This window comes from Nesoenas mayeri (assembly GCF_963082525.1).
Source record: "Nesoenas mayeri genome assembly, chromosome: 1".
In the NCBI taxonomy this organism is placed as follows: Eukaryota; Metazoa; Chordata; class Aves; order Columbiformes; family Columbidae; genus Nesoenas; species Nesoenas mayeri.
The window spans coordinates 212868636-212895262 of NC_137541.1; the positions used below are offsets into that span (position 1 = coordinate 212868636).

General features: G+C 59.9%; 2 protein-coding genes across 4 annotated transcripts in view; both read left to right on the top strand.

Annotated features, from left to right (window-relative positions):
* The window catches only part of CLPB (ClpB family mitochondrial disaggregase), an 84607-nt gene extending 74415 nt beyond the window's left edge, over positions 1-10192 (top strand). For both annotated transcript variants that reach the window (XM_080358795.1, XM_080358796.1), the window contains 6 exons: positions 414-575; positions 3304-3460; positions 6965-7038; positions 7710-7829; positions 8228-8332; positions 9490-10192. In XM_080358795.1, coding sequence (XP_080214921.1) covers positions 414-575; positions 3304-3460; positions 6965-7038; positions 7710-7829; positions 8228-8332; positions 9490-9741 — 870 coding nt within the window. In that variant the 3' untranslated portion in view covers positions 9742-10192. The remainder of the gene's footprint in view (positions 1-413; positions 576-3303; positions 3461-6964; positions 7039-7709; positions 7830-8227; positions 8333-9489) is intronic.
* Positions 10193-18441: 8249 nt separating this feature from the next.
* On the top strand, positions 18442-24878 carry PHOX2A (paired like homeobox 2A; the record flags this gene model as incomplete). Of its 2 annotated transcripts, none has more annotated exons than XM_080364150.1 (3): positions 18442-18661; positions 22031-22218; positions 24444-24878. In XM_080364150.1, the coding sequence occupies 3 exons, from the start codon at positions 18442-18444 to the stop codon at positions 24876-24878; spliced, it is 843 nt and encodes a 280-aa protein (XP_080220276.1). The 2 variants fall into 2 exon arrangements, with proteins under 2 accessions (XP_080220276.1, XP_080220275.1); XM_080364149.1 differs by having other exon boundaries at positions 18451-18661; positions 22031-22212; positions 24396-24878.
* Positions 24879-26627: the final 1749 nt, after the last annotated feature.

Sequence of the window (26627 nt, forward strand, 5' to 3'; positions counted from 1 at the left end):
AGCCACCTGAAACTCAAATTCTTGCTCTTAAAAAGGCTAAAGGAGAAGAAAATGGGTCTTGGGCAGCTGGGATGGGTCACTGGGACACCAGTTAGACAAGCAGAGGTGGTGCCTGATGGGTCACTGGGACACCAGTTAGACAAGCAGAGGTGGTGCCTGTTCTCCTGCCCATGGCAGCTCCTGCAGATTCTGCTGCTTAAACCTCCAGGTAAGATAATTGCTCAGCAACCACCAATCTGCATTTTGCCCAATTGTTGCCTGTTGAGCTGATTTTGGGATACCTGGAGTGCAACAGATATCACGAAGAACATCAAACTTGATTTGTTGGAGCAAAGAGTGGTGGCTGCCTGTTGAGCGACTCATTCCTGGCATCTCCAGATCAACTCTTTGTGTGTCTTGTTGCTTCCTCCTAGGTCGCCAAGTTCATCGGCTCCCCGCCGGGCTACGTGGGCCACGAGGAGGGCGGGCAGCTCACCACCAAGCTGCGGCAGTGCCCCAACGCCGTGGTGCTCTTCGACGAGGTTGACAAAGCCCACCCCGATGTCCTCACCATCATGCTGCAGCTCTTCGATGAGGTAAATCCGTGTTTTCGGGGTCAGGGTTTGCACAGGGGCCATTCGAGAGGCGACAGCGAGCGGTGTGAGGGACCACGGCTGCGGGAGATGTGCTGGAGTGGAGCTGGAATGCTCCAGATCAACAGTCCTTTCCAACCAAAGGACATCTTCTCATTAATTACTAGTTTTTCAGTTCAGCTTCGTTAATTTTTCATTCTTCAGGTGTCGCGTGATTTGTCTCACACCTTTCCTCCCACAAAAATAGCATCGTAGAATCACAGAATCATGGAATTGTAAAATCATGGGATCGTGGAATTGTGGAATCATGGGATCATAGAATCGTGGAATCATAGAATCATGGAACTATGGAATCATAAAATCATGAATCATACAATCTTGACATCACAGAATCATAGAATGGTTTGGGTTGGAAGGGAACTTAAATATCCCTTTTGTCCCCTCCGAGGACAAAACTCTTCAGGTAACTCCGTAGGAAGAGTCTGGGGCTGCTTCCCAGGAAGAAATTGTTCCCACATCCAACCTCAACCTCCCCTGGCGCAACTTGAGGCCGTTTCCTCTGCTCCTGGCGCTTGTTCCTGGGGAGCAGAGCCCGACCCCCCTGGCTCCAAGCTCCTTTCAGGCAGTTCAGAGATCAGAAGGTCTCCCCTCAGCTCCTGTTCTCCAGCTGAACCCCCCAGGTCCCTCAACCGCTCCCATCACACTTGTGCTCCAGCCCCTCACCAGCTCCGTTCCCTTCTCCATGCCCTATAGGTCTCTGGGAAAACTCCCAAACGTCTCCAGGAGTGAGCTGGCCTCCTCTGCAGTCCCAAATAGCAGCTCCAGACTCCTCCAAGATACCTACCCAAGGAGTTTTGCCAATGCTGAAGGCAGGTCCGTGCCCGATACTCCTCCCAGGCATCTCCACACCCGACACCAGCCGATCCTGCTGGCAGTGGGAAGGAGATCTGGTACTGGGGGATGAAAGATTGGCCATGAGCCGGCAACGTGCGCTTGCAGCCCAGAAATCCACCCGTGTCCTGGGCTGCATCCCCAGCAGCGTGAGCAGCAGGTGCAGGGAGGGGATTCTGCCCCTCTGCTCCGCTCTGGTGAGACCCCCCTGCAGTGCTGGTCCAGCTCTGGGTCCTCAGCACAGGACACACATGGACCTGCTGGAGAGGGGCCAGAGGAGCCACAGGAATGATGCGAGGCTGGAACAGCTCTGCTGGGGGACAGGCTGAGAGAGCTGGGATGTTCAGCTGGAGAAGCTCCAGGGAGACCTTAGTGCGGCCTTTTTGGACTTAAAAGGGGCCCATAAGAAAGATGGGGAGAGACTTTAGAGCAGGGCCTGTTGTGACAGGACAAGGGGTGATGGGTTTTAAACTAAAGGAGGGAGGTTGAGGCTGGATATAAGGAATTGTTGTCCCTAAGGGTGGTGAGAGCCTGGCCCAGGTTGGCCAGAGAGGTGGTGGATGAACCATCCCTGGAGACATCCCAGGCCAGGCTGGATGGGGCTCTGAGCACCCTGAGCTGGTGAAGATGTCCCTGCTCATGGCAGGGGGGGCACTGGGGGAGCTGGGAAGGTCCTTCAACCCAAACCATCTGTGATTTTATGATTCTATGATTCTATACTCACTGTCTGAGGGAAGCAGCACAAAGTTCTCGATTTTGTAGCCCTTTGCTCTCCCATGGTCTCTGGGGAAACTGTGCACATGACCTGTCCGGTGCAGCTGCCACTCTTGCACAATCTGGTGGGACCCAAGGATGACCTTGTGTCTCCAGGCTCTGCATCTCCTCACCGCTTCGTGTGTGAGCTCCTCGGTTTATTTTTACAGTCCTGCTCTGGCCTCAGAGGCAACCAAACTCCAGAGCAACATGCTGCGAGGTTTTGTTTCTTTGCTTTTTATTTTAAGGATTAATAACACCATTTTTTCTTGCATAGATCATGGCAGCAGCAGCTAAATGTGAAATCAATTCCTGTACCACGCACTTGACAGGGCAATAACCCAAATGTTAATCTCAAGCACCCAACAAGGATTTGTCTCATTGTGCTGGATATCTGCTGCTGGAGACATATCGAGGGAAGAAACGGCCTGGGGAGCTGCTTGGTTTTTGCCTTATTTTTCTGTCTTTATTTTATTAATCAAGAGAACAGGTACTTTTGCAGGGTTCCTGCTCTGGTTTGGCAGGAGGAGGGCTGCAGAAGCTGCAGCAACCGGGTTTATCGGGCCATCCTATGGACAGGAGGGATGTTCTCTGTTGCCTTTTGCTGTCACTGCTGCTCTGCTGCTTGATCCCGCTCCCTTAGAGCCTGGCTTTGAGCATCCTCGAATCCTGGGGGCAGTTTTGGACCCCTCACACCAAGAAAGGCCTTGAGGTGCTGGAGCGAGTGGAGAGAAGGGAACGGAGCTGGTGAGGGGCTGGAGCACAATGTGATGGAGACTGAGGGACCTGGGGGTTCAGCTGGAGAACAGGAGCTGAGGGGAGACCTTCTGATCTCTGAACTGCCTGAAAGGAGCTTGGAGTCAGGGGGGTCGGGCTCTGCTCCCCAGGAACAAGCGCCAGGAGCAGAGGAAACGGCCTCAAGTTGCGCCAGGGGAGGTTGAGGTTGGATGTGGGAACAATTTCTTCCCCAAAGGGCTGTGGGGCATTGGAACAGGCTGCCCATGGGCCCATCTCCTTTTTGGCTCATGTTTTGGCGACATCCCCTGCCGCCTGCTCACGCCTCTGGTGTCGCTGGGTGTTGTTGCAGGGCAGACTGACAGACGGGAAGGGGAAAACCATCGACTGCAAGGATGCCATCTTCATCATGACCTCCAACGTGGCGAGCGATGAGATCGCCCAGCACGCACTGCAGCTGCGGCAGGAGGCCATGCAGATCAGCAAGAAAAGGATCGCAGAGAACTTAGGTACCGGTCTTTCCACATGCTGCCCCAAATCCCCAAATAATTTGCCTCCTTCCTCACTTTCTTTAGACTCGTAGAATCACAGGATGATTTGAGTTGAAGGGACCTTCCAAGCTCATCCAGTGCCCCCCCGCCATGAGCAGGGACATCTTCACCAGCTCAGGGTGCTCAGAGCCCCGTCCAGCCTGGCCTGGGATGTCTCCAGGGATGGTTCATCCACCACCTCTCTGGCCAACCTGGGCCAGGCTCTCACCACTCCAGCTCATCCATCCCTCTGCCAGGAGGAGCTCCCAGCCCCCTGGGCTGTATCCCCACTCCTCGTCCCTGCAGCCGGTCTCCACCAACATGTCCTGCAGGCCCTGCAGCCCTGGGACAAGCTTGAGAGATGCTCCTTGTGCCAGAAGGGCAAGCACCTGCCTGATCTTTTATCCTCCCGCTCTGCTCTGTCCTGGTGAGGCCACATCTGCAGAACTGGGTCCAGTTCTGGGCTCCCCAGTTCAAGAAGGACAAGGAATCACTGGAGAGAGTCCAGGGAGGGACACAAAGATGCTGAGGGATCTGGAGCATCTTTGTGCTGAGGAGACACTGAGAGAGCTGGGGCTGCTGAGCTGGAGAAGAGAAGCTGAGAGGGATGTGATCAATGGATCAATATTTCAGGGTGGGTGTCAGAGGATGGACCAGACTCTGTTCAGTGGTGCCCAACGCCAGGGTGAGGGGCAACGGACACAGACTGAAACACAGGAGGCTCCATCTGAACATGAGCAGCAACTTCTTTGCTGGGAGGTGCCAGAGCCTGGCCCAGGCTGCCCAGAGCGAGTGTGGAGTTTCCTTCTCTGAGACATTCAAACCCCCTGGGATCCTGTGTGATCTGCTCTGGTGACCCTGCGTGAGCAGATGGGTTGGACTGGATGATCTCCAGAGGTCCCTTCAACCCCAACCACACTGTGATGCTGTGATTCTGTGATCTTCTCCACCTGTCTCTGGGAAGCCGAGCTGTTGCCTCCTGGACAATCTGTTGCTGAGAAGTCCCACACCCCCAATCTCCACCTGTCTCCCTCTGCTTTGGGCTTCCCCTGTTCTGAAATCTTCCTTATGGAAGTGCTGGAGTCACCATCCCTGGAGGGCTGGACAGACGGACATGAGGTTCTCAGGACATGGGGCAGTGCCAGGGGTGGGTTATGGTTGGACTCAATGATCTAGAGGAGCTTCTCCAACCAAAATGAATCTATGATTTGAGATCCCTTCAGAGGGAGATCACATCTTTGGAAAAGGGTTTATATCCCACCTCCCAGCCTTCCTGATCCTGCGCTCTCTTCCCGTTGTGTCTTCACCCTTTTCATCCTCCCAGGACCATTCCTAGAAAAGCCTGGGGCTGGTACGGGTGCTCACATTAAAGAGGAAGAGTTTTGTTTCCTCGCAGTCCTTCCAAAAATAGAACTGAGCTTAATCAGTTTTACTCCACCTCAGAATGGGGGCCCTGAACCCAAACACTCTGTAGAAAACTTCCCATGAAGGTGAATTAGGGTAATAAACCTGCTAAGATTTGACCTAAACAACTGCTGAAGGCAGCAGAGAATCTTAATTTATTTGTGACCCCCCCGACCACCTTCACTGGCCGGTTGGTGACAAATCCAGTGGCACCAGTGACTGGGCAGTCTCTGCTTTGCCAAGGACAGACAGATGGACAGACGGCGACAGCTGTGCCCAGTAAACAGCCACATCATCACCTCCATGGGAGCACGAGGAAACACTGGATTTTGGCCTCAAATCTATTTCCCAGCTTCTTTTTCCTGTCTCTTCTTTTCATTCGAAGACGCTGATGCCCGAAGTGACGTAATTCAGAATCTTTAGACTTCAATCACGCCAGGGAAAGGACAAAGCGCGCCCGCCGCTGAACTTTGGAGAATAACATTTTCAAATGCCAAACGCTTTTCTGCTAAATGAGGAAAGCATTGAATTTTAATTTCTCCGGCCGTACGGCAGACAGCTGCAGCGAGCCGGCGGAGCTGCAAAATGCATTTCGGCTCCGGAGCCTTGCCCTCAATTGAGTTTTGTGGAGCTCCTCGCCATTTCCACGAGCTCTTTGGCTCGGAAATCCTCCTGCAGCAGCGGCCGGTTCAGCGCCAGCGCCCGGCCGGGCAGATAAATGGGAAGATAAGAGCGAAGGAGCTGCTGCCGCAGCGTCTGTCCGTCTGTCCGCGGAAGCAGCGAACGCGAATTCTGGGGGCAGCTCCATCCCTTCTTGTCTTTTCCAGCTCTGCTCCTCCCGAACGCCACAGCAAATTCCCGTTATGTACCCAAAAAACCCCCCTTTTAACAGAAAAGTGATGTTAACCCAAATCCTCATAACCAAAGATGCCCCAGCTCCCTTCAGACCCACAGGCTGCTCTGTGCATCTCCCCACCCAGCGACCACAAACGTGCTCGTCTTTGCTGTGGGGGGACAGAGAAAAGGCGATTCCAGAGGATTTTGTTGCGTATCTCGGTCCCATCCAAGAGGTGAGGGATCTCCCTGTGAGCATCCTGGCGTTAAATAGCCCCTGGAGTTAAATGCCTGAAGATGTAGGAAGAAATGAGGCGATAAAGACAAAGGGGGTTTGGGCGGCAGAGGCATAAATCTGTTGTGGTTCGGAGCAGGGAGCTGGGAGCCGGCCAGGGCCTGGCTCCATCTGCAGTCAGCACCGGGAAGTAGATTCTGGATGGAGCTTTGCTGCAAACAGACTGAAATGGGTTTTGCTGCTTGCTGAAGGGACCAGCGGTCATGAATCATAGAGCATTTTGGTTGGAAAAGCCCCTCAGGATCATCAAGTCCATTCCCCAACCCCTGTCCCTGCCCCATGTCCTGAGAACCTCATGTCCGTCTGTCCAGCCCTCCAGGGATGGTGACTCCAGCACTGCCCTGGGCAGCCTGTTCCAATGCCCCACAGCCCTTTGGGGAAGAAATTGTTCCCACATCCAACCTCAACCTCCCCTGGCGCAACTTGAGGCCGTTTCCTCTGCTCCTGGCGCTTGTTCCTGGGGAGCAGAGCCCGACCCCCCTGGCTCCAAGCTCCTTTCAGGCAGTTCAGAGATCAGAAGGTCTCCCCTCAGCTCCTGTTCTCCAGCTGAACCCCCAGGTCCCTCAGTCTCCATCACATTGTGCTCCAGCCCCTCACCAGCTCCGTTCCCTTCTCTCCACTCGCTCCAGCACCTCAAGCCCTTTCCTGGTGTGGAGGTCCCAAAACTGCCCCCAGGATTGGCGGTTTGGCCTCCCCAGTGCAGGCGGTTCCTTGCTGGGTAGAGCAGTGGGAGCCCTGGGTGATGATGTTCGTCATGTAATGGGCACCAGCTCCCATATCTGAGGTTTGCGGTAGCCAAGTGAGGGCTCCTCCTCCCCCAAATCCCCAGGAGCAGCTCTTGGGGTGCAGGACAGAGAGTGGAGACACGTGTGAAGGTCCAAGGTGGCACCTGAGGTTCCCTCTGGACCATGTCCCCCTGTCCCCACCAACACCCCTCTCCTGTCTTTCAGAGGATGTCCAGGCGACCGAGAAGATCACCATCTCCAAGCAGTTCAAGGAGAAGGTCATCCGCCCCATCTTGAAGGTACAGCTGATTTTTCACCATCTCAGGTGTCCTGAGCTTTGGCCACTTGGTCATTTGATGCAATATCCTCCCTGTTCCTCCCCGAGCTGTGAGATAAGTGACGTGACATCCATTTTTAATTGTCACCCTCTAAGAATCATAGAATGGGTTGGAAGGCACCTTTGCGTAAGGTCAGAGCGCAGCCAAAATAAATAAATCACAGTTTCTTCTTCACCCCTGTGCTCTTGTATTTAGAGCAACAATGCGAGATAAGGGGAATGTGGGGTGGGAAGTGTTGCTGTGGGGTTTTGGGGGTTCTCTGTTCTCCTGGGGTCACCATGGGCTGCAGAGGGGCCAGAAAAGACGACAGTGACATCCTGGTGACATGAAGCTTCTTTAAGACATTTCTGAATCCCCTCAGGGCTCTGCTCACCCTCCTGCACAGCCCAAGAGTTTGAGTCATTTCTAGTTCCTCTTGTCACCTCCAGAAGAATTAATTACCCCTGCTGAGAGGGGGGCAATTAGTCAATTAATGGTGAGAGGTGATGACCCGAGATGCGGATTTTCAGCTCTGTGGGGTGCGATGGGCCGGTTCCTCGCTCTGTGGATGCTACAGGAGGTGGGAGTGACCCCTGGGGACCGTCACTGCTGTCCCCATGGGGTCACCAACCCCATCCCCTTTGTCCCCGCAGGCTCACTTCAGACGAGACGAGTTCCTGGGGCGGATCAACGAAATTGTCTATTTTCTCCCTTTTTGCCACTCGGAGCTCATCCAACTTGTCAACAAGGAGCTGAATTTTTGGGCCAAGAAGGTAAAAAACCACTCGTGGGCTTTCGAGGTGACTTCACAAGTGATACATGAGCAGGAGGAGCCTTCATCCCACTGCATCTTCACCATAGTCTTACCCACTCCTCAAAGTGAGGGGACCCAGTCTGAGGGGATAGGGTCTTCTTGGGACAGTTGTTGGGGCAGGGATGAGCTTCAGGCCATGTTCAGACACATTAATTAATTAATCTTTGCACATCCGAGCTCGTTGTGGGGGCTAAAGAGGAATTAGGGGACCGCTCGCTTGGTGGAACTCTTGGTGGCCTTTTGTCCTCATTCCAGGGACACTCACACCTTGTGGTGTCCCCACCACACAAGGAATGGGCCACCAGGGCTGCCCAAAGGCACCGGTAACTCTTCCTCCTCCTCTTCCTCACCCTTCAGGCCAAGGCGAGACACAACATCACCCTGCTGTGGGACAGGGAGGTCATGGACGTGCTGGCCGACGGCTACAACCTGCACTACGGTGCCCGCTCCATCAAACATGAGGTGAGGACGTTTGTTTGCAGACAACACCGAGTTGGGTGGGGTGTTGATCTGCTGGAGGGTGGGAAGGATCTACAGAGGGGTCTGGACAAAGGGCCACCAGCATCCTGGCTGGTACCAGCACTGGGGTGGCCAGCGGGACCAGGGCAGTGACCGTCCCTGTGCTGGGACCTGGGGAGGCCAAACCGCCAATCCTGGGGGTGGTTTTGGGACCCCCACACCAGGAAAGGGCTTGAGGTGCTGGAGCGAGTGGAGAGAAGGGAACGGAGCTGGTGAGGGGCTGGAGCACAATGTGATGGAGCGGCTGAGGGACCTGGGGGGTTCAGCTGGAGAACAGGAGCTGAGGGGAGACCTTCTGATCTCTGAACTGCCTGAAAGGAGCTTGGAGCCAGGGGGGTCGGGCTCTGCTCCCCAGGAACAAGCGCCAGGAGCAGAGGAAACGGCCTCAAGTTGCGCCAGGGGAGGTTGAGGTTGGATGTGGGAACAATTTCTTCCCCAAAGGGCTGTGGGGCATTGGAACAGGCTGCCCAGGGCAGTGCTGGAGTCACCAGCCCTGGAGGGCTGGACAGACGGACTGAGGTTCTCAGGACATGGGGCAGGGACAGGGGTTGGGGAATGGTTGGACGCGATGATCTTGAGGTGCTTTTCCAACCAAACTGATTCTGTGGCTCTAAAGCCAAGGATGGAGCACGGCTGAAGCCCCTGGTATCTCCCCCAGCCCTGCTGCACATGGGGAGCACTGGGAGGGGGTTTGTGTTTGGGTCTGTCCCCCAGACGAGGGTCCCCACAGCTCCAGAGGGTTCATGGTCTATGGGAGGAAAGAAACAGAGAATAAATAGGATGAGCAGGATGTTGTGGGATCCTGCTCTGCCCGAGGGTGGGAAGGAGGCTGCTGGCAGAGATTTTCTGCTGGAAACTGTTGTTTTTCATCAGACCAGACATAAGGAAGGAATTGTTGGCCCTGAGGGTGGTGAGAGCCTGGCCCAGGTTGGCCAGAGAGGTGGTGGATGAACCATCCCTGGAGACATCCCAGGCCAGGCTGGACGGGGCTCTGAGCACCCTGAGCTGGTGAAGATGTCCCTGCTCATGGCAGGGGGGGCACTGGGGGAGCTTTAAGGTCCCTTCACCCCAAGCCATCCTGTGATTCTCTGATTCTTCAGGTGGAGCGACGTGTGGTGAACCAACTGGCAGCCGCCTACGAGCAGGACCTGCTGCCCAGGGGCTGCACCTTGAGGATCGCGGTGGAGGATTCGGACAAGCAGCTGCTGAAAACCAAAGACAACTCTTCCCCCGAGGCGGAGAAAACCAAGATCCCGACCCTGCGGCTGGAAATCGTGGAAAAAGACAGCAAATCCCGAAAACTGGACATCCAGGCGCCTCTGAACCCGGAAAATATCACTTATTTCTTATAGACAGCGACAAGCACGCTCTGCCCTGACAATAAAGACACCGAGACCTCGGTTTTGCAATGTGGCCCCGTCGGAGAGGTAGTGGGACAGGGACAGGGACAGGGACAGGGATAGGGACAGGGACAGGGACAGGGTCAGGCAGGGGCTGCCCCATGTCCCCACGCTGCGTTCGGAGCTGTGGGTCACAAGGTGCAGCGCTGGCGTTCGGGGACACGTTTGGTGGAGGGTTCTGGGGTTTCACTCATCACAAGAAAAGGTGACGGAGCTTTCTTAACGCGGGGGAAAAGCAGATTTCAAACCAGCCGGAGAGGATTTGTCATTCCCCAAAGAGGTGACCGGGTTTGCCAGGTGGGACTGTGACTGGAGGGGACAGGGACCGAGGGTGCGACAGCTTCATTCTAAAAGCCACCAGACACTCTGTGTTTTGCCCACTTCTCTTAATTTATTGCAATAAACGTGGTGCAGACAACCTTCTGTGTCTGGTGTGGGGAGCACGAGTGGACAGAACACATCTTGGGGGCTCCTGCTTGTCACCGGGAGCCGTGACCAGCACCGGAATGTCCCCCCATTCCAGCCGGGTGACATCCCTCTCTGGATCCTCCTCCTGCTGCTTTGCTTCTGTCCCATTCCCAGGAAATATGGAATATTTGGGGTTTAACCCACCTGCCCAAGTTGTTCCCGGTGTCAGAGCTGGAGAAAAAGTCCCCAACCCAAAGAGATGGAACCTCTGGGGACCTGCAAGTGCTGGGACAGGGACAGAGGCACCCAGGGGTGAGGGTGTCCCCTCTGCAGGTTTCGGGGTGCTTCTTGAGGGCTCCCGTGCTGAAGGGCAGATGAGTGGTTTTGGGGGAAAATCCTGTTTTCTCCCAACTTTCCCCAAACATCCAGCTCTGCGGGGGGTGTGGGGTCCTGGGCACGTGTGTCCCCTCCTGGCTCGTGACATTTCCCTGGGGACAGCGTGTCCCGTGGTGTGTTCAGGGCGCTCGGTCTGCACACCGAGACGGTGACACTTTCCCGGCACAGCTCCGGCTCCTCCGGTCGGTGACGTGTCACGGGGGCGGATTGCGAAGAGCAGGAAATTCAATACAGGAGGAAATCAAACCAAATAACCCTCCCAAATTAATAAACTGTAAGTGACGGTCCCTCGAGGATGGGGACGGATCGGAGGTGCCTTCCCGTGTGACATGGCAAAGTCCCCGAGTGGCCCCGCGGGGGCTGAAACACGTTCCGTGGGACGCGAGAGTTAGGGGGGGCTGCCCTGAACCCCCTTTCTGTCCCTTTACCTGTTCTGGGGCTTTGTTAGGGATGGGGACATCGAGTGCCTCCAGAGCTGCTTTTGACCAAGGATGTGAACATGATGGAGAAAAAGCTCATGCAGCTGGTTTGGGGGTGTCCCCTGAACCCCCATTTTCGATGCTGGTGACAGAGCCGGAGGGGACGTGGGGACCAGGGGGTCGCTGGATGGGGACAGGGGTGCCCGGAGCAGATTTGACCTTTCCGAGCCGCTTGCGGTGTGCGGTGACAGGACAACAGGACACCTGGAGCGGGTTTGTGTCCCCAAAAAGGTTTTGGAGCATCACTGGGTTTTCTGGGACCCTCCAAATTGGGGTTTGCTCCCCCGGGAGGACCAGGAGGAGGTTGAGTCGTCACCATGGGGACGGTGACTCCATTGGGAGGTCGGTGGCATCGCCAGCACCTCCGTGTCCTTGCCCAGGGGTGCGGGGGGTGCCAGGGTTTGGGTAGGGGCTCCCCAAAAACACTGCGGTGGCTCATAGGATGGCAAGTGTTGTCCCCAAATCTGCTGTCACCTCCCACAGCTGTGAGATGCTGGAGAAGGTGTGTTCTGCAGGGACACAGGGCTCAGGATGGGCAACGCTGAGGTCCCCGGGGGTCCCAAAACCGGGGGGTTCGGGGAGGTTTGCACAGGTGTGTATGAGGGTGCACAAGTGTGTGCACAGCTGTGTATGGGGTGTGCACGGGAGTGCACGAGGGTGCGCACAGGTGTGTATGAGGGTGCACAAGTGTGCGCACAGCTGTGTATGGGGGTGTGCACAGGAGTGCACGAGTGTGTGCACAAGTGTGTATGGATGTGCATGAGAGTGTGTGTGCATGGGAGTGCACAAGTGTGAGCTTGGGTGTGCACAGAAGAGTGCACAGTTGTGCATTTGTGTGTGGGCGTGTGAGTGTGTACATGGGTGTGGATGAGAGTACGTGAGTGTGTACACAGGTGTGCCTAAGTGTGCGTGGCTGTGCGCACAGGTGTGTATGGGAACACATGAGTGCGTATGGGCATGCATGTGTGCACAGGTGTGCATGGTTGTGCACTGGTGTGTGCACAGGTGTGTGCACAGGAGTGCATGAGTCTGTACACAGGTGTGCATGGGCTTGAATGAGAGTGCATGAGTGTGTAAGGGCATGCACGTGTATGCACAAGTACACGCACGAGTCTGTTCATGTGTGTGTATGGCTGCGTGCATGGGAGTGCACGAGGGCGTGCATGGGTGTGCATGGTTGTGCATTGGGATGTGTGCATGGGTGTGCATGGATGTGCACAGGCATGCGTGGCTGTGCACATGTGCACGAGTGTACGTGTGGCTGTGGACAGATGTGCAAGGTGTGTGCGCAGAGGTGCAGGGTGTGTGCACAGCTGTGCACGTGTGTATACAGGAGTATGGGTGCGTGCACAGGTACATACACGGGTGTGCGAACGGGTGTGCAGGGAAGTGCTGCCCCGGGGGGCAGCGCAACGCCAGCCCCCCCAAACCAACACCACTGGCCTTGGGGCTCCCAGAGCTGCTGGTGGGACACAGGGAGCCCGGGGACCCACGGCCAGGGGTGACGTGACATGCTGTGCCCTGCTGTGACACCTTAGAGCGGCCTTTCTGTGCTTAACGGGGACGATGAGAAAGATGGGGATGGACTTTTGAGCAGGGTCTGTTGTGACAGGACAAGGGGTGATGGGTTAAACTAAAGGAGGGAGATTCAGGCTGGACATGAGAAATTGTTGCCCTGAGGGTGGTGAGAGCCTGGCCCAGGTTGGCCAGAGAGGTGGTGGATGAACCATCCCTGGAGACATCCCAGGCCAGGCTGGACGGGGCTCTGAGCACCCTGAGCTGGTGAAGATGTCCCTGCTCATGGCAGGGGGGGCACTGGGGGAGCTGGAAGGTCCCTTCACCCCAAACCATCTGTGATGCTCTGGTTCGGTGCCGTACTGTGCCGGCCCCCCAGGAGCGCAGCCGCACAGGTCCCACCAGCCGGGGTGGCACACGGGTCCCTCCTCCATCATTTTATTTGTTTTTAATGGTGCTGGAGGCGCGGCGCCGCCGTCTCTGAGCAAACAGCAGCGGTGAAAGGGCTCCCTCTGACAGATCAAATAAATGTGCCACCGCGGCCGGGCCGGGAACAATAAACGGGAGGCAGGATCCGGAGGGGAGAAACATCAGGCTGTGACGGGGGAAATTCAATTACGGCCAGCCCTCAGCCCCGTGCCGGGCTCCTAATTCGATTAGGGGCAGGCGAGCTCCAGCGAGCGCAGGGGCCTCGGTGCAGCCCCGGCTCGGGGCTTTGTCACCGGGAACAAAGCGGCGGCGGCGGCCGGAGGCCTCTGGCACCGGTGGGTCGTGCTGGTGTGGGACCCAGCGCTGCAAAAACTGGGGGTCCCCATGGGGTGACACGGCCCCGATGCTGTGCGTGGTCAGAGACCCCGACCAGGCTGGGACTTGAGCTGTGCGGGGGACACAGGTTGTGCACAAAGGGGGTCCCGTCAGAGCGGGGTCTTGCCAGCCCCTCTGGCTGCAGAGAGACCCCGACCCACCCCGGGCACATGGATGTGGCCCTTGGGGCGCTGGTGGCACCCAGAGCAGGATGGAGGGATGCAGGTCCCTGTCCCCAGTTCTTTAAGGATGGAGGGACTGGGGTCCTTGTTCCCAGTTCTTTAAGGATGGAGGGATGGGGGTCCCTGCCCCCAGTTCTTTAAGGATGGAGGGATTGGGGTCCCTGCCCCCAGTTCTTTAAGGATGGAGAGATGAGGGTCCCTGTCCCCAGTTCTTTAAGGATGGAGGGACAGAAGGTCCCTGTCCCCAGTTCTTTAAGGATGGAGGGATTGGGGTCCCTGTCCCCAGTTCTTTAAGGATGGAGGGATGGGGGTCCCTGTCCCCAGTTCTTTAAGGATGGAGAGATGGGGGTCCTTGTCCCCAGTTCTTTAAGGATGGAGGGATTGGGGTCCCTGTCCCCAGTTCTTTAAGGATGGAGAGATGGGGGTCCCTGTACCCAGTTCTTTAAGGATGGAGGGATGGGGGTCCCTGTCCCCAGTTCTTTAAGGATGGAGAGATGGGGGTCCCTGTACCCAGTTCTTTAAGGATGGAGGGATTGGGGTCCCTGTCCCCAGTTCTTTAAGGATGGAGGGATGGGGGTCCCTGTACCCAGTTCTTTAAGGATGGAGGGATTGGGGTCCCTGCCCCTAGTTCTTTAAGGATGGAGAGATGGGGGTCCCTGTACCCAGTTCTTTAAGGATGGAGGGACAGAAGGTCCCTGTCCCCAGTTCTTTAAGGATGGAGGGATGGGGGTCCCTGCCCCCAGTTCTTTAAGGATGGAGGAATGGGGGTCTCTGTCCCCAGTTCTTTAAGGATGGAGGGATGGGGGTCCCTGCCCCCAGTTCTTTAAGGATGGAGGAATGGGGGTCTCTGTCCCCAGTTCTTTAAGGATGGAGGGATGGGGGTCCTTGTCCCCAGTTCTTTAAGGATGGAGAGATTGGGGGTCCCTGTCCCCAGTTCTTTAAGGATGGAGGGACAGAAGGTCCTTGTCCCCAGTTCTTCAAAGATGGAGGGACACGGGTCCCTGTCCCCAATTCATCTAGGATGGGGGTCCCTGTCCCTGGCTCCTCAAGGATGAAGGGACAGGAGATCCCTGTCCCCAGTTCTTTGAGGATGAAGGGACATGGGTCCCTGTCCCCAGTTCCTCAGGGATGGAGGGATGGGGAATCCCTGTCCCCAGCTCCTCAGGGATGAAGGGACAGGAGATCCCTGTCCCCAGTTTCTTGAGTGTGGAGGGGTGGGGGGTCCCTGTCCCCAGTTTCTTGAGGATGGAGGGATGGGGGGTGTCATGTCCTCAGCTCCTTGAGAACGGAGGGATGGGGGTCCCTGTCCCCAGTTCCTCAAGGATGGAGGGACATGGGTCCCTGTCCCCGTCTCCTCGAGGTTGCAGGGAGGGGGTCCCTGTCCCCAGTTCCTCAAGGATGGAGAGATTAGGGTCCCTGTCCCCATCTCCTCGAGGTTGCAGGGAGGGGGTCCCTGTCCCCATCTCCTCCGCCATGCCTGGCCCTCCCCGCTGCCACCACCACCCATTTCATGGGGGTCAGGCCATGTCCCTGGCCCATGGGGACAACTGCCAGCACCCACCTTCCGCCACCCCCCAAAACCACCCCCAGCTGCACCCCAGCTCCCACGGGAGCCCCAGGGGCACCGGGGTCTCCCCCGCGCCGCCCCCCATACCAACGGGACATCCCACCTCAGCCCCAATCCCATCCCAGCCCCCTTGTCCCCCTCCTCCCCCCCCCCCCCATCCTCCTCCCCCCCAGCCCGTTCTGCCCCTGGCTCTGGGTAGCAATAGCAGCAGCTCCTTGCGTGGCAGATTGCTGCCTAATTAGTTTAGAGGGAAAACTTAATCGAATTAACTTTTTCACAACTCCAGCAGGCTGACAGTCGGGGCTCTCGCTCAGCCGCCAGCCTCCAGCCCCGTGATCTAATTAACTTGGTTAGCAACCTGCCCGCTCGGCCGGCACAGCTGGGGTGGGGGGCACCCACCACCCCCACACCCACGGGTGTCCCGGGGGTCCCACACCAGGGAGCGGACCCGGATTGGGCCCATTTGGGTGGCACCGGCTGGCGAGGGGACCCCAGCCGGGAGTGGGGACACTGGGTCTGTCCTGGGGGATGTGGAGCGAGAGTTGGGGCAGGACATGGGAGAGGACAGAGGGGAGGATGCAGGACGGGACATGGGGCAAGATGCGGGGCAGGGCATGGGGAAGGGTAATGTGGGGCAGGAGATGATGGGGCGGAAGATGGGGCAGGATGCAGGACAGGACATGGGGCAGAGCGTGGAACAGGGCATGGGGAAGGATAACGTGGGGCAGGAGATGATGGGGCAGAAGATGGGGCAGGATGCAGGACAAGATGTGGGGTAGAGCATGGAACAGGGCATGGGGAAGGATAATGTGGGGCAGAAGATGGGGCAGGATGCAGGACAAGACATGGGGCAAGATGCAGGGCAGCTCATGGGGAAGGATAACATGGGGCGAGAAATGATGGGGCAGGATGCAGGACAGGACATGGGGCAGAACATGGAACAGGGCATGGGGAAGGATAACATGGGGCAGGAGATGATGGGGCAGAAGATGGGGCAGGATGCAGGACAAGACATAGGGCAAGATGCAGGGCAGGGCATGGGGAAGGATAACGTGGGGCAGGAGATGATGGGGCAGGATGCAGGACAGGACATGGGGCAGAGCATGGAACAGGGCATGGGGAAGGATAATGTGGGGCAGGAGATGATAGGGCAGAAGATGGGGCAGGATGCAGGACAGGACATGGGGCAGAACGTGGAACAGGGCATGGGGAAGGATAACATGGGGCAGGAGATGATGGGGCAGAAGATGGGGCAGGATGCAGGACAGGATGGGGGGCAGAACGTGGAACAGGGCATGGGGAAGGACAACGTGGGGCAGGAGATGATGGGGCAGAAGATGGGGCAGGATGCAGGACAGGACATGGGGCAGGGCATGGAACAGGACATGGGGAAGGATAACGTGGGGCAGGAGATGGGGCAGGATGCAGGACAGGACATGGGGCAGAGCATGGAACAGGGCATGGGAAGGATAATGTAGGGCAGGAGGTGGGGCAGGATGCAGGACAAGATGTGGGGCAGAGCGTGGAGCAAGATGCGGGGCGGGAGGTGGGATGGGGCATTCAGCAGGAGATGGGGTGAGATGTGGAGCAGCATTTGGGACAGGACATGGGGCAGGAGGTGAGACAGGGAACAGACATGGGGAAGGACGTGGGGCAGGGCAAGGAGAAGGACAGAGGGCAGGACATGCGGTGGGACACGGGGAAGGACGTGGGGCAGGACACGGACTGTGAGACCCGTGGGGCAGAACAGGTCCTGGACACCCCTGGGACAGCCCCCAGCCCCATCCCTGCGCCCCATGGGCAGAGCTGGTTCCACATGGGCTGGGCGAGGGTCCGGCCTCCCCCCCGTGGTTGGTGCCCACTGGGGGGGCAGCGAGCCCCCTCCCCCTGGGCCTGGGCCACAAAGCCCTTAGCCGGCCGTAATTAGACTTTTAAATCCTCTTTAGTGAAAGTGTTTGTCTTGAAAATGTCCCAAATCCCACCGCCCCCCTTACATCTGAAAAAAGGGGCAAAGCTCCTACCTTGGCCTCAGCGGGGTGGGGGGGGTGAAATGCTTTGAAATGCAGCCGGGCTGAAAATGGGGGGAATTAAGGGAAGGTGGGGGGGAGAGGAGAGGGGCTGAGCCCCCTGCACCCCCCGTGCACCCATGGGTGGTTCCCCTGCTGCTCCCCTAATCCTGGGATGCTCATCCCCAGAGACCCCCCTGGTGAAGGGGATCCCAGTGTCCCCCCCACCCCAGACATTGGTCCCAGGGGACGTTTGGCCCGTCCCACAGCATGTGGAATTTTCCAGGGATGTCACCTGTGAGGGGGGCCTAGGGGACATGGGGTGACCGCTGGGGTCAGGGTGGATGGATGGAGGAGCCAGTAGGGGGGTGACCGCTCAGGAACAGGGACAATCTGCTGCCCGTGTCCCCCACACTTGATCCCCGGTGCTGGTGGAGCATCTCGTACCCTTGGGCGGCAAATCTGTTGCTGGACCCCCCAAGGAGGTGACTCCCCCCGAGGCTGGGGGTCCCCTGGGTGCGAGATGGGGGGTCTGCAGGGATTGGGGTACCCAGGCTGTTCCCCCCGACCTGGGATCATCCCATGACCCCCTGGGACAGCAGGGGCATTGTCAGAGCCATGGGGCACGATGGAGCCCCCAGCCCCACTCCCTGTCCCCATGGGACCCCCGCGCATGGTGAGGGGGGGTTCACCCCATGGGTGGGTGGCTGGAGGGGCCCTGGGGTCCCCCGTTGTGCTGCTGTGGGGTGCAGGTGCCTGGGGGTCGGGTGGGGATGGGTCAGTGGGATGGGGCTGGAGATGGGATGAGGCTGGAAGCAGGTAGAGGGATGGAGCTGGGGACAGGGACCCTGCGGAGGGACATGGAGACGGGAACGGGGCTGGGGACGGGACCGGTGCCGCTGGTGCCCGGGGAGGACCGGGACACCGGAGGGGACAGCGGGACCGCCCGCCCCGACGTGCGCGGCTGCGGGGGCCGGAGCGGGGGAGGGACGCGGGGGGCGCGGAGCTCGACGGGCGCCCACGAAGGGTTAAGGGCGGGGGGCGGCGGGGGGTGTGGGGAGCGGGAGGGGGGGCTGGCGGCTCCGCCCGCTCCTGCTGCGCCCGCCGTCCCCGGGAGATATTGTCATGCAAAAGCCCCCGGCGAGCGCAGCCTTTTGTCCGCCGCTCCCCCCGCCGGTATATTTACGGGGTGCGGCGGCCCGGGGCGGGCTGGGGCGGCGGATGGCGGGGGCGGGCCGGGGGCCGGCGGGCAGGCGGTGGCGGTAACGGGTGGGCGCCAAGCCGGGCCCTGCTCCATGTTCGCCATGGACTACTCCTACCTCAACTCCTACGATTCCTGCGTGGCCGCCATGGAAGCGTCCGCCTACGAGTTCAGTCCCTGCAGCCAGGCCGGCTCCTTCCAGTACAGCCCCATGCGGGGGGGGTTCGGTCCCGGACCCGCCTGCCCCCCCCTCGCCTCCGCCAACTGCGCCCTGGGCGCGCTGCGCGACCATCAGCCCTCGCCCTACTCGGCAGGTAACGGACACGGGACCCCCGGGGCCCCCGGGACCCTCGGGACGCCTCTCCCTCCCCGAGCATCCCCTGACCGTCGGTGCCCGTCGGTTCCCGGGGCTCGATGCTGTCGGTGTTCGGCACCGTCAGAGCTCGGTGCCATCGGTTCCTGGTACCGCCGGTGCTGCCGGTGCTCGGTACCGTCGGCGCACGCTGCCAGTGTCCGGTACCGTCGGTTCCCGTTGCCGTCGGTGCCCGACACAGCCGGTACTCGTTGTTGTCGCTGACCGTTGCCGCCAGTGCCGTCGGTGCCCGGTACCGTCGGTGTTCGTTGCCGCCGGTGCTCGGTACGTTCAGGGCTCGATGCCACTGGTAACCGCTGCTGTCGGCGGTCGGTACCGTCGGTACCAGCTGCCGGCGGTGCCCGGTGCCGGCGGTGACGGCTGCCGTCTGTTCCCGGTACGGTCTGTGCTCGATGCCATCGATTCCCCGTACCGTCAACACTCGGTACCACCGGCGCTCGCTGCCGTGGGTTCCCGGTACCACCTATTCCCTGTACCCTCGGTGCCGCCGCTGCCCGCAGCTCCGGCAGAGCCGCTCGGGAGCTCGAACCCGCCGCTCCCGTTCCCCGTACCGGGCGGGCTCCCCGCACGCAGTCGCGGAGCCCCCGAGGTCCCCGGGGCTGCGGCGGCTCCGGAGCGGGGCTGGACGGGGGTCTCCGCCACCGGGCTCCCCTTCCCCGCTCCGCTTTCGTTGCCGCCGCGGACGCGCTGCCCGCAGATGCGCCGACAACGAAAGAGCCGCCGGACGGTACCGGTCGCTCCCCCCGCCCCGGCCTCAGCCCCAGCACCGGCCCGGGCTCCGCACCGCGCTCTCCTCGCCCCACCGGCCCCGCTCCCGCCGCCGGGGCCCCGCGTCCCGCCGAGGGAGCGGCGGCGGCAACGAATAAACGGGACCGGGGGCTCGGGGAAGCAGCGCCCGAGCTGGCGGCCGCTCTGCCTGCCCTGCCCGCTGCATTCCTGCCTGGTCCAGCCCTGCCCGCTGCATCCGTGCCCGGTTTGTCCTGCCCAGTGCATCCCCGACCAGTTCACTCTGCCCGTTTCCCCCTGCGGTGCCTGGTGCATCCCGTCCCGGTTTGTTCTGACCGGTTCATGCTGCCCGGTGCGTTCTGCCTGCTGTATCCCTGCCCGGTACATCCTGCCTCGTACATCATCCTGCCGGATTCATCCTGCCTGATCCATCTTGCACAATTCAGTCTGCCTAGATCATCCCTGCCCAGTGCCTTCTGCCTGGTTCATCCCTGCCCGATTCATCTTGCCCGGCTCATCCCTGCCCAGTACATCCCTTCCTGATATATCCCTGCCCAGTACACCCCTGCCCGGTTCATCCCTGCCCGGTACATCCCTGCCCAGTTCATCCCTGCCCGGTACATCCCTGCCTGGTACATCCCTGCCGGGTACATCCCTGCCCAATTCATCCCTGCCCAGTACATCCCTGCCCGGTACATCCATGCCCGGTTCATCCCTGCCTGGTACATCCCTGCCGGGTACATCCCTGCCCAATTCATCCCTGCCCAGTTCTTCCCTGCCCAATACATCCATGCCCGGTTCATCCCTACCCGGTACATCCCTGCCCGATTCATCTTGCCCGGCTCATCCCTGCCCAGTACATCCCTGGCAGGTGCATCCCTGTCCTGTTCATCCCTGTCCAGTACACCCATGCCCGGTCCATCCCTGATCGGTCCATCCCTGCCTGGTCCATCCTGCCTGATTCAGTCTGCCCAGTGTATTCTGCCTGGTGCGTCCCCAGCCGGTTCAACCCTGCCTGATTCATCCTGCCTGATGCTTTCTGCCTGGTTCATCCCTGCCCCGCACATCCCTGCTTAGTCCATCCCTGCCTGGTACATCCTGCCAAATTCATCCTTTCTGATGCATTCTGCCTGGTGCATCCCTGCCTGGTGCATCCCTGCCTGATTCACCTCGCCTGGTGCATTCTGCCCAGCGCATTCTGCCTGGTGCATCCCCACCCAGTTCATCCCTGCCTGGTGCATTCTGCCTGATGGGTCCCTGACTGGTTCATTCCTGCCCGATTCATTCTGTGCATTCTGTGCAGTTCGTCCCTGCCTGGTGCATCCGTGTCCAGTACATCCCTGCTCGGTCCATCCCTGCCTGGCACATCCTGCCTGATTCACCCTGCCCAGTGCATTGTGTCTGGTGTGTCCCTGCTCAGTTCTTCCCTGCCAGGTTAATCCTGCCTGGTTCATCTCTGCCCTGTACATCCCTGCTCGGTCCATCCCTGCCTGGCACATCCTGCCTGATTCACCCTGCCCAGTGCATTGTGTCTGGTGTGTCCCTGCTCAGTTATTCCCTGCCAGGTTAATCCTGCCTGGTTCATCTCTGCCCTGTACATCCCTGCCCGGTTCATCCTGCCTGGTGCATCCTGCCCAGTCCATCCCTGCCCAGTACATCGCTGCCTGGTACATCCCTGGCTGGTGCATCCCTGTCCAGTACACCTGTGCCCCATACATCCCTGCCCAGTTTATCCTGCCCAGTACATCCTACCCGGTGCATCCTGCCTAGTACATCCCTGCCTGGTACATCCCTGCACAGTACATCCCTGCCCGGTTCATCCTTCCTGGTGCATCCTGCCCAGTACATCCCTGCCTGGTGCATCCCTGTCCAGTACACCCGAGCCCCATACATCCCTGCCTGGTGCATCCCTGCCTGGTTCATCCTGCCTGGTGCATCCTGCCCAATACATCCCTGCCCGGTACATCCCTGCCCAGTACATCCCTGCCCGGTACATCCCTGCCCAGTACATCTCTGCCTGGTGCATCCCTGCACAGTACACCCGAGCCCCATACATCCCTGCCTGGTGCATCCTGCCCAATACATCCCTGCCCGGTACATCCCTGCCCAGTACATCCCTGCCTGGTGCATCCCTGCCCAGTACACCCGAGCCCCATACATCCCTGCCTGGTGCATCCTGCCCAATACATCCCTGCCCGGTACATCCCTGCCCAGTACATCCCTGCCTGGTGCATCCCTGCCCAGTACACCCGAGCTCCATACATCCCTGCCCGGTGCATCCCTGCCCGCTCCATCCTGCCCAATACATCCCTGCCCTGTGCATCCTGCCTGGTCCATCCTGCCCAATACATCCCTGCCTGGTGCATCCCTGCCCAGTCCATCCTGCCCAGTACATCTCTGCCTGGTCCATCCTGCCCAGTACATCCCTGCCTAATACATCCCTGCCCGGTGCATCCCTGCCCGATCCATCCTGCCCGATGCATCCTACCCAGTACATTCCTGCCCGGTACATTCCTGCCCTCCCCATCCGCTGCGGCCCTGCCTGCCGTGCCGACTCTGCTCACCCTTTCCTCTCCCTCCCCAGTTCCCTACAAATTCTTCTCGGACCCGTCGGGGATCAACGAGAAGCGGAAGCAGCGGCGGATCCGGACGACGTTCACCAGCTCCCAGCTGAAGGAGCTGGAGAGGGTCTTCGCCGAGACCCACTACCCCGACATCTACACTCGCGAGGAGCTGGCGCTCAAGATCGACCTCACCGAAGCCCGGGTGCAGGTGAGCTGCGGGGGGGGCACAGTCGGGGGTCTGGGGATGGAGGTGGGGGGGTCTTTCCCATCAGACTGGAAGTTGGGGTGCAGGTGGCTGCGCCACAACCTTGGGAACCGGCTGCACACCAACCTTGGGAACCTGTTGCTCTGCTCGTGTTGGGGAGGTGATGGGGACCATTGTTGGGTTCCAGCTTGGGAACCACCCCCCCCCCCCCGCCGTGAATTTAATGCATCCGTGTGTTTTCCCGGTGCTGGGAATGTTTCCCAGGCAGGTCCCTGGGGATCAGCTGAGATGGGGACAGGACCCAGCCCCGTTACTGCAGCGGTGAGGGGATGGGACACAAACAGGCTGTGGGGACATCCTGCTCTGTCGGGGGGCTGGGAGGACCCCCCCAGGGCCCAATCCAGCTCCTGGTAGTGATGGGGGGCAGGATGCCGAGGTTCATGCTGCATCACCACTGCACTGGTCCCCGTCAGCAATGGTTTGTCACAGTACAAATGCATTGAGGTCGGGTGGATTTGGTGAGAGGTTGTGGAGATGGAGACCGGCCCCTTTTGTTAGTGTAAGAACCCATTGGCGGTGCAGACCCCCCTTTCGTCAGTGCAGACCCCTCGTTATCAGTGTAGACCCTGCAGACCCCACAGGTTGTCCAGTCTTGATGCAGGGACTGGCTCCAAGTGGGACAATGTCCCTTGGGGGGTCCCCGGGGGTAGTGGGACCCCTGCGGAGAGGGGGACACTGAGTTTGGGGCGTTGTCAATGAGGAGGGTGACACCCCACAGCGGGAGGGGACCCATCTGTTGGCTTCCAGCCCAGCCATGGGGTGCGTGGGGCTTGAGGTGGGGGTCTCCATCCTTCTCAACCGCAGCTCCCCTCTGGTTTTGGGTGAAAAGCCGGTGGTTTGGGGCACCTCACTTTGTCAGCACATTGGGGGAAAAAAGGTTCCCCGTTCCCAAGGGTGAAGAGAATGTACTTGGTGGGGCCGTGCTGGGCTGTGCAGGGATGAGAGGGGCTGGTGGGACCAGCACAGCACGCACGGCACGAGGAAGCATAGGGGAGCACTCCAGGTTTGCTCTCAGGGGGGTGGGTTTGCCCACTGAACCCCAAGCCATGGTGACCCACAGGTTGGTGACATGGGACAGCTTAGGAGGGGTCACCCTGCGTGCCCTCGGTGGGTCCCGCTGCCCCCCACCCCTGACGCCCCCCGGCTGGGGATTCCCAGCAGTGAGATCCTTCTCCATCAGCGCTGCGATTGGGGCAGCAGGGGGAGATGCTGGCACGGCAGAGCCAGCACTGGGGTCCCATGGGACCCCTGTCCCCCCTATAGCGTCCTTTGGTGCCGTGAAGCAGCCGGGGCATATGACAGAGCTGGTGGCTGTGTCCAACCAGGGCAGCAGCATCAGCATAACCTGCTCTTGGCCTTCAGCGTCCCACAGGCAGGATGGATGCTGCAGCCCCACGGGGCTAAGGGGTCCTGGTCCCCAAGGATGGGGGACTAATGAGGCTGCGAGTCTTGGTCCCCAAGGGTGGGGGATCTGTGGGATCCTGACCCCCAAGAATGGGGGACTGATGAGGCTGCAGGTCTTGGTCCCCAAGAATGGGGGATCCACGGGGCTGCATGCTCTTGGTTCTCAAGGATGGGAGACTGGGAGACATTTCCAGGTCTGGTCATTTCCAGGGGAGACCAGTGACATCCTCAGCTGGCTGTAGGGACACAGTGCTGCTATGGGATGGGATGGGATGGGATGGGATGGGATGGGATGGGATGGGATGGGATGGGATGGGATGGACCAGGCTGGTCCTAGGGGAAAACCACCAGCAACGGTGGCACCCATGGAGCATCCTGGGGGTCCCCTGAGCAGGGACAGTGTCGGTGGCAGCTGGGGGGACTGAGCTGGCTCCCTGTGTGGTGCAGAGCAGTGTCCCCATCCTGCTGGCAGCTCGTAGGACCATGTGCTACCATGTCCTTGCTGGGGAGCGATGTCCCACCTTTGAGGTCACTGGCATCAACACCACAAAGCCTGTAGCTGGTTTTAGATACATCGACCCCCTCCGCTGGTGCAGCGGAAAACGCTTCACCCATGGGAGTGGGGGTGCTGCAAGGGGCACCCCGTGGCAAGCACTCCAGCATGGGGATACTGGAGCTGTATGCACCCCACAGGTTCCCCAAATCCCTGGGGACAGCGGCGCGGGGTCCTCCCATCCCCTCCCATCCCTTCCCGTCCCCTCCAGGTTTGGTTCCAGAACCGCCGAGCCAAATTCCGCAAGCAGGAGCGAGCGGCCAATGCCAAGGGTGCCGGCGGTACCGCCAGCACCACCAGCAAGAAGCCGGAGCCGCGCTCTTCCTCGGAAGACGACGAGTCCAAGGAGTCCAACTGCAGCCCGACGCCGGACAGCACGGCATCCCTGCCCGCCGCCGGCAGCCTCGGCAGCCCCGGCAGCAGCCTGAGCCCCAGCCCCGGCGCGGGGCCGCCCATGGGACCCGGCCACCCTCCCCAGCCCCTCAAGGCACCCATCTGGCCCGGCGTCAGCACCAGCAGCGGTGCCACCAACGCCGCCAACCTGCTGAAGGCCTGGCAGCCCGCCGAAGCCGTGCCGGGACCTTTCTCCGGCGTCCTCTCCTCCTTCCATCGGAAGCCCAATGCCCTCAAGACAAACCTCTTCTGATGTGTCAGTCGACAGATCCGGCTGCCCCAAACCCCCCCCGGCCCCCCCACCGCTGCCCCACGCCCCCTCAGCTGCCGTGCCAACGCTCCCACCGCAGACCCAGCGATGATGCTCCGGCAAACAGCTGCTGGCGGGGAGATGGACCGGGGAGGCTGCCCCTGCTGCCGGGCCACCTGCATCCGAGGCTGCTCCCCTGGGGGGGCCACAGGACCCCCATCTTCTCCCATATCCCATGGTGATGGGATAAACCCAGAGTGGTGCAAGATCACGGGGGTGCAAAGCGGGGGGCAGTAGCCCCCAGCCCAGCCGGCATGCCCTGGGCATAGCCATCGCTCCAGCATGCTTTTAGGGGGGCTCCCAGTGTACCCCAGAGGTGAGAGCAGCCATGGGGCTCCAGCATCACAACAGCCCCCCCTAGGAGGCCCCCGCCATGGGCCATGCTGATGGGCTGGGGGCAGGAAGCACTTTAGGGTTGGGGTTTCTGGGGGCTGTGGGGTGAGCAGTGCTGGGGAATTTGGCAACACCGGGTTCCTCGGCACAGGGAGGGGGTGATGCCCCCCAAATCCTGCCTGTGGACGTGGATTTCCCACCCCCTCCCACCCCCAGCAAAACCGCAGCCTTGCAGGACTAGAGGGGAGGAGATCCTCACCCCCAGCAATGGGATTCTGGGGGACAAAGACAGGACCGGGGCTTTGTGATCGCCGGCAATGCCGCGGATGCTGCCAACAAGGACGTGGCGCTGGGAACTGTCACCATCCTGCTGTGCCGGGGCTGAGCTGCCCCAGTGATGCCACAGCTCAGGGAGGATGACTGCAGCATGGGGTGGACCCCCCCTGCAGCAAATGGGACCCCTTGGAGGAGCTGCGATCCCTCTCTGGCCGTCACCGCTGTGCCGAGAGCGGGACGGGTGCTCCCACCGGGGCTGGCGCGGCAGCAGCTGGGACCACCCGGCACATCGGAGCTCTGTGGTGACCTTATGGAGGGTCCTGGGGTGCAGCTTGGCCACCTTGCACCCACAACACCAGCGCTGCACATGCCGGGGCTCCACAGCACAGCGAGCGTCCGCAAGGTCGTGCCGGCATCCCTGTCCATGTGTCTGCACAGCGGTCGGTCCCCCCGTCCCCATTCCCATCCCCTCCCTGCTGAGGGCCCCCCCCCTTGCCCCGTCTTGGCTGAGGTGGGTTTGGGTTTCACCATTATTTTGTTCTTTTCTTTCTTTTTTTTTTTTTTTAAACCATTCTGTAATTTATTGACCCCGTTTGCAAATGACACTAATCCAAATAAAACTTAATTTATTGAAGACGCTGCCAGCCCCCTACCATCAATGCAGCACCCCCCCACCAGGCTGCAGGTGGTGGGGGTCTACACTCCCCTGAGCCTCCTGAGACCCCCCTGTGCCAGCTGGGGACCCCCAGGCGATGCCAAGGATGCTGTAGATCCCCAACCTCAAGCCCAGGGATGTTATAGGTCACTCCCCCCCCAGCAAAAACCCTGAGCAGCTGCAGAGATTTGGGGTGGCACCACATGGGCAGCCCCCTGAGGTGGGCACAAGGAGAGGGGTGCCCCACACACCGTCCAGCCCCATTGGGGATCTGTGGGGTGGTGATGATGGAGAAGGTCCCCAGGGGTAGCTGGTGAAGGGCACCTTGAGATACCATGTGGTGGGGGGAGGTCTGGGGTAAGGGGGCACTGGAGGGCACTGGGTCCCCCCCAGGATGGGTGGGGGGTGGCGGTTGGGGTGCTGAGGTG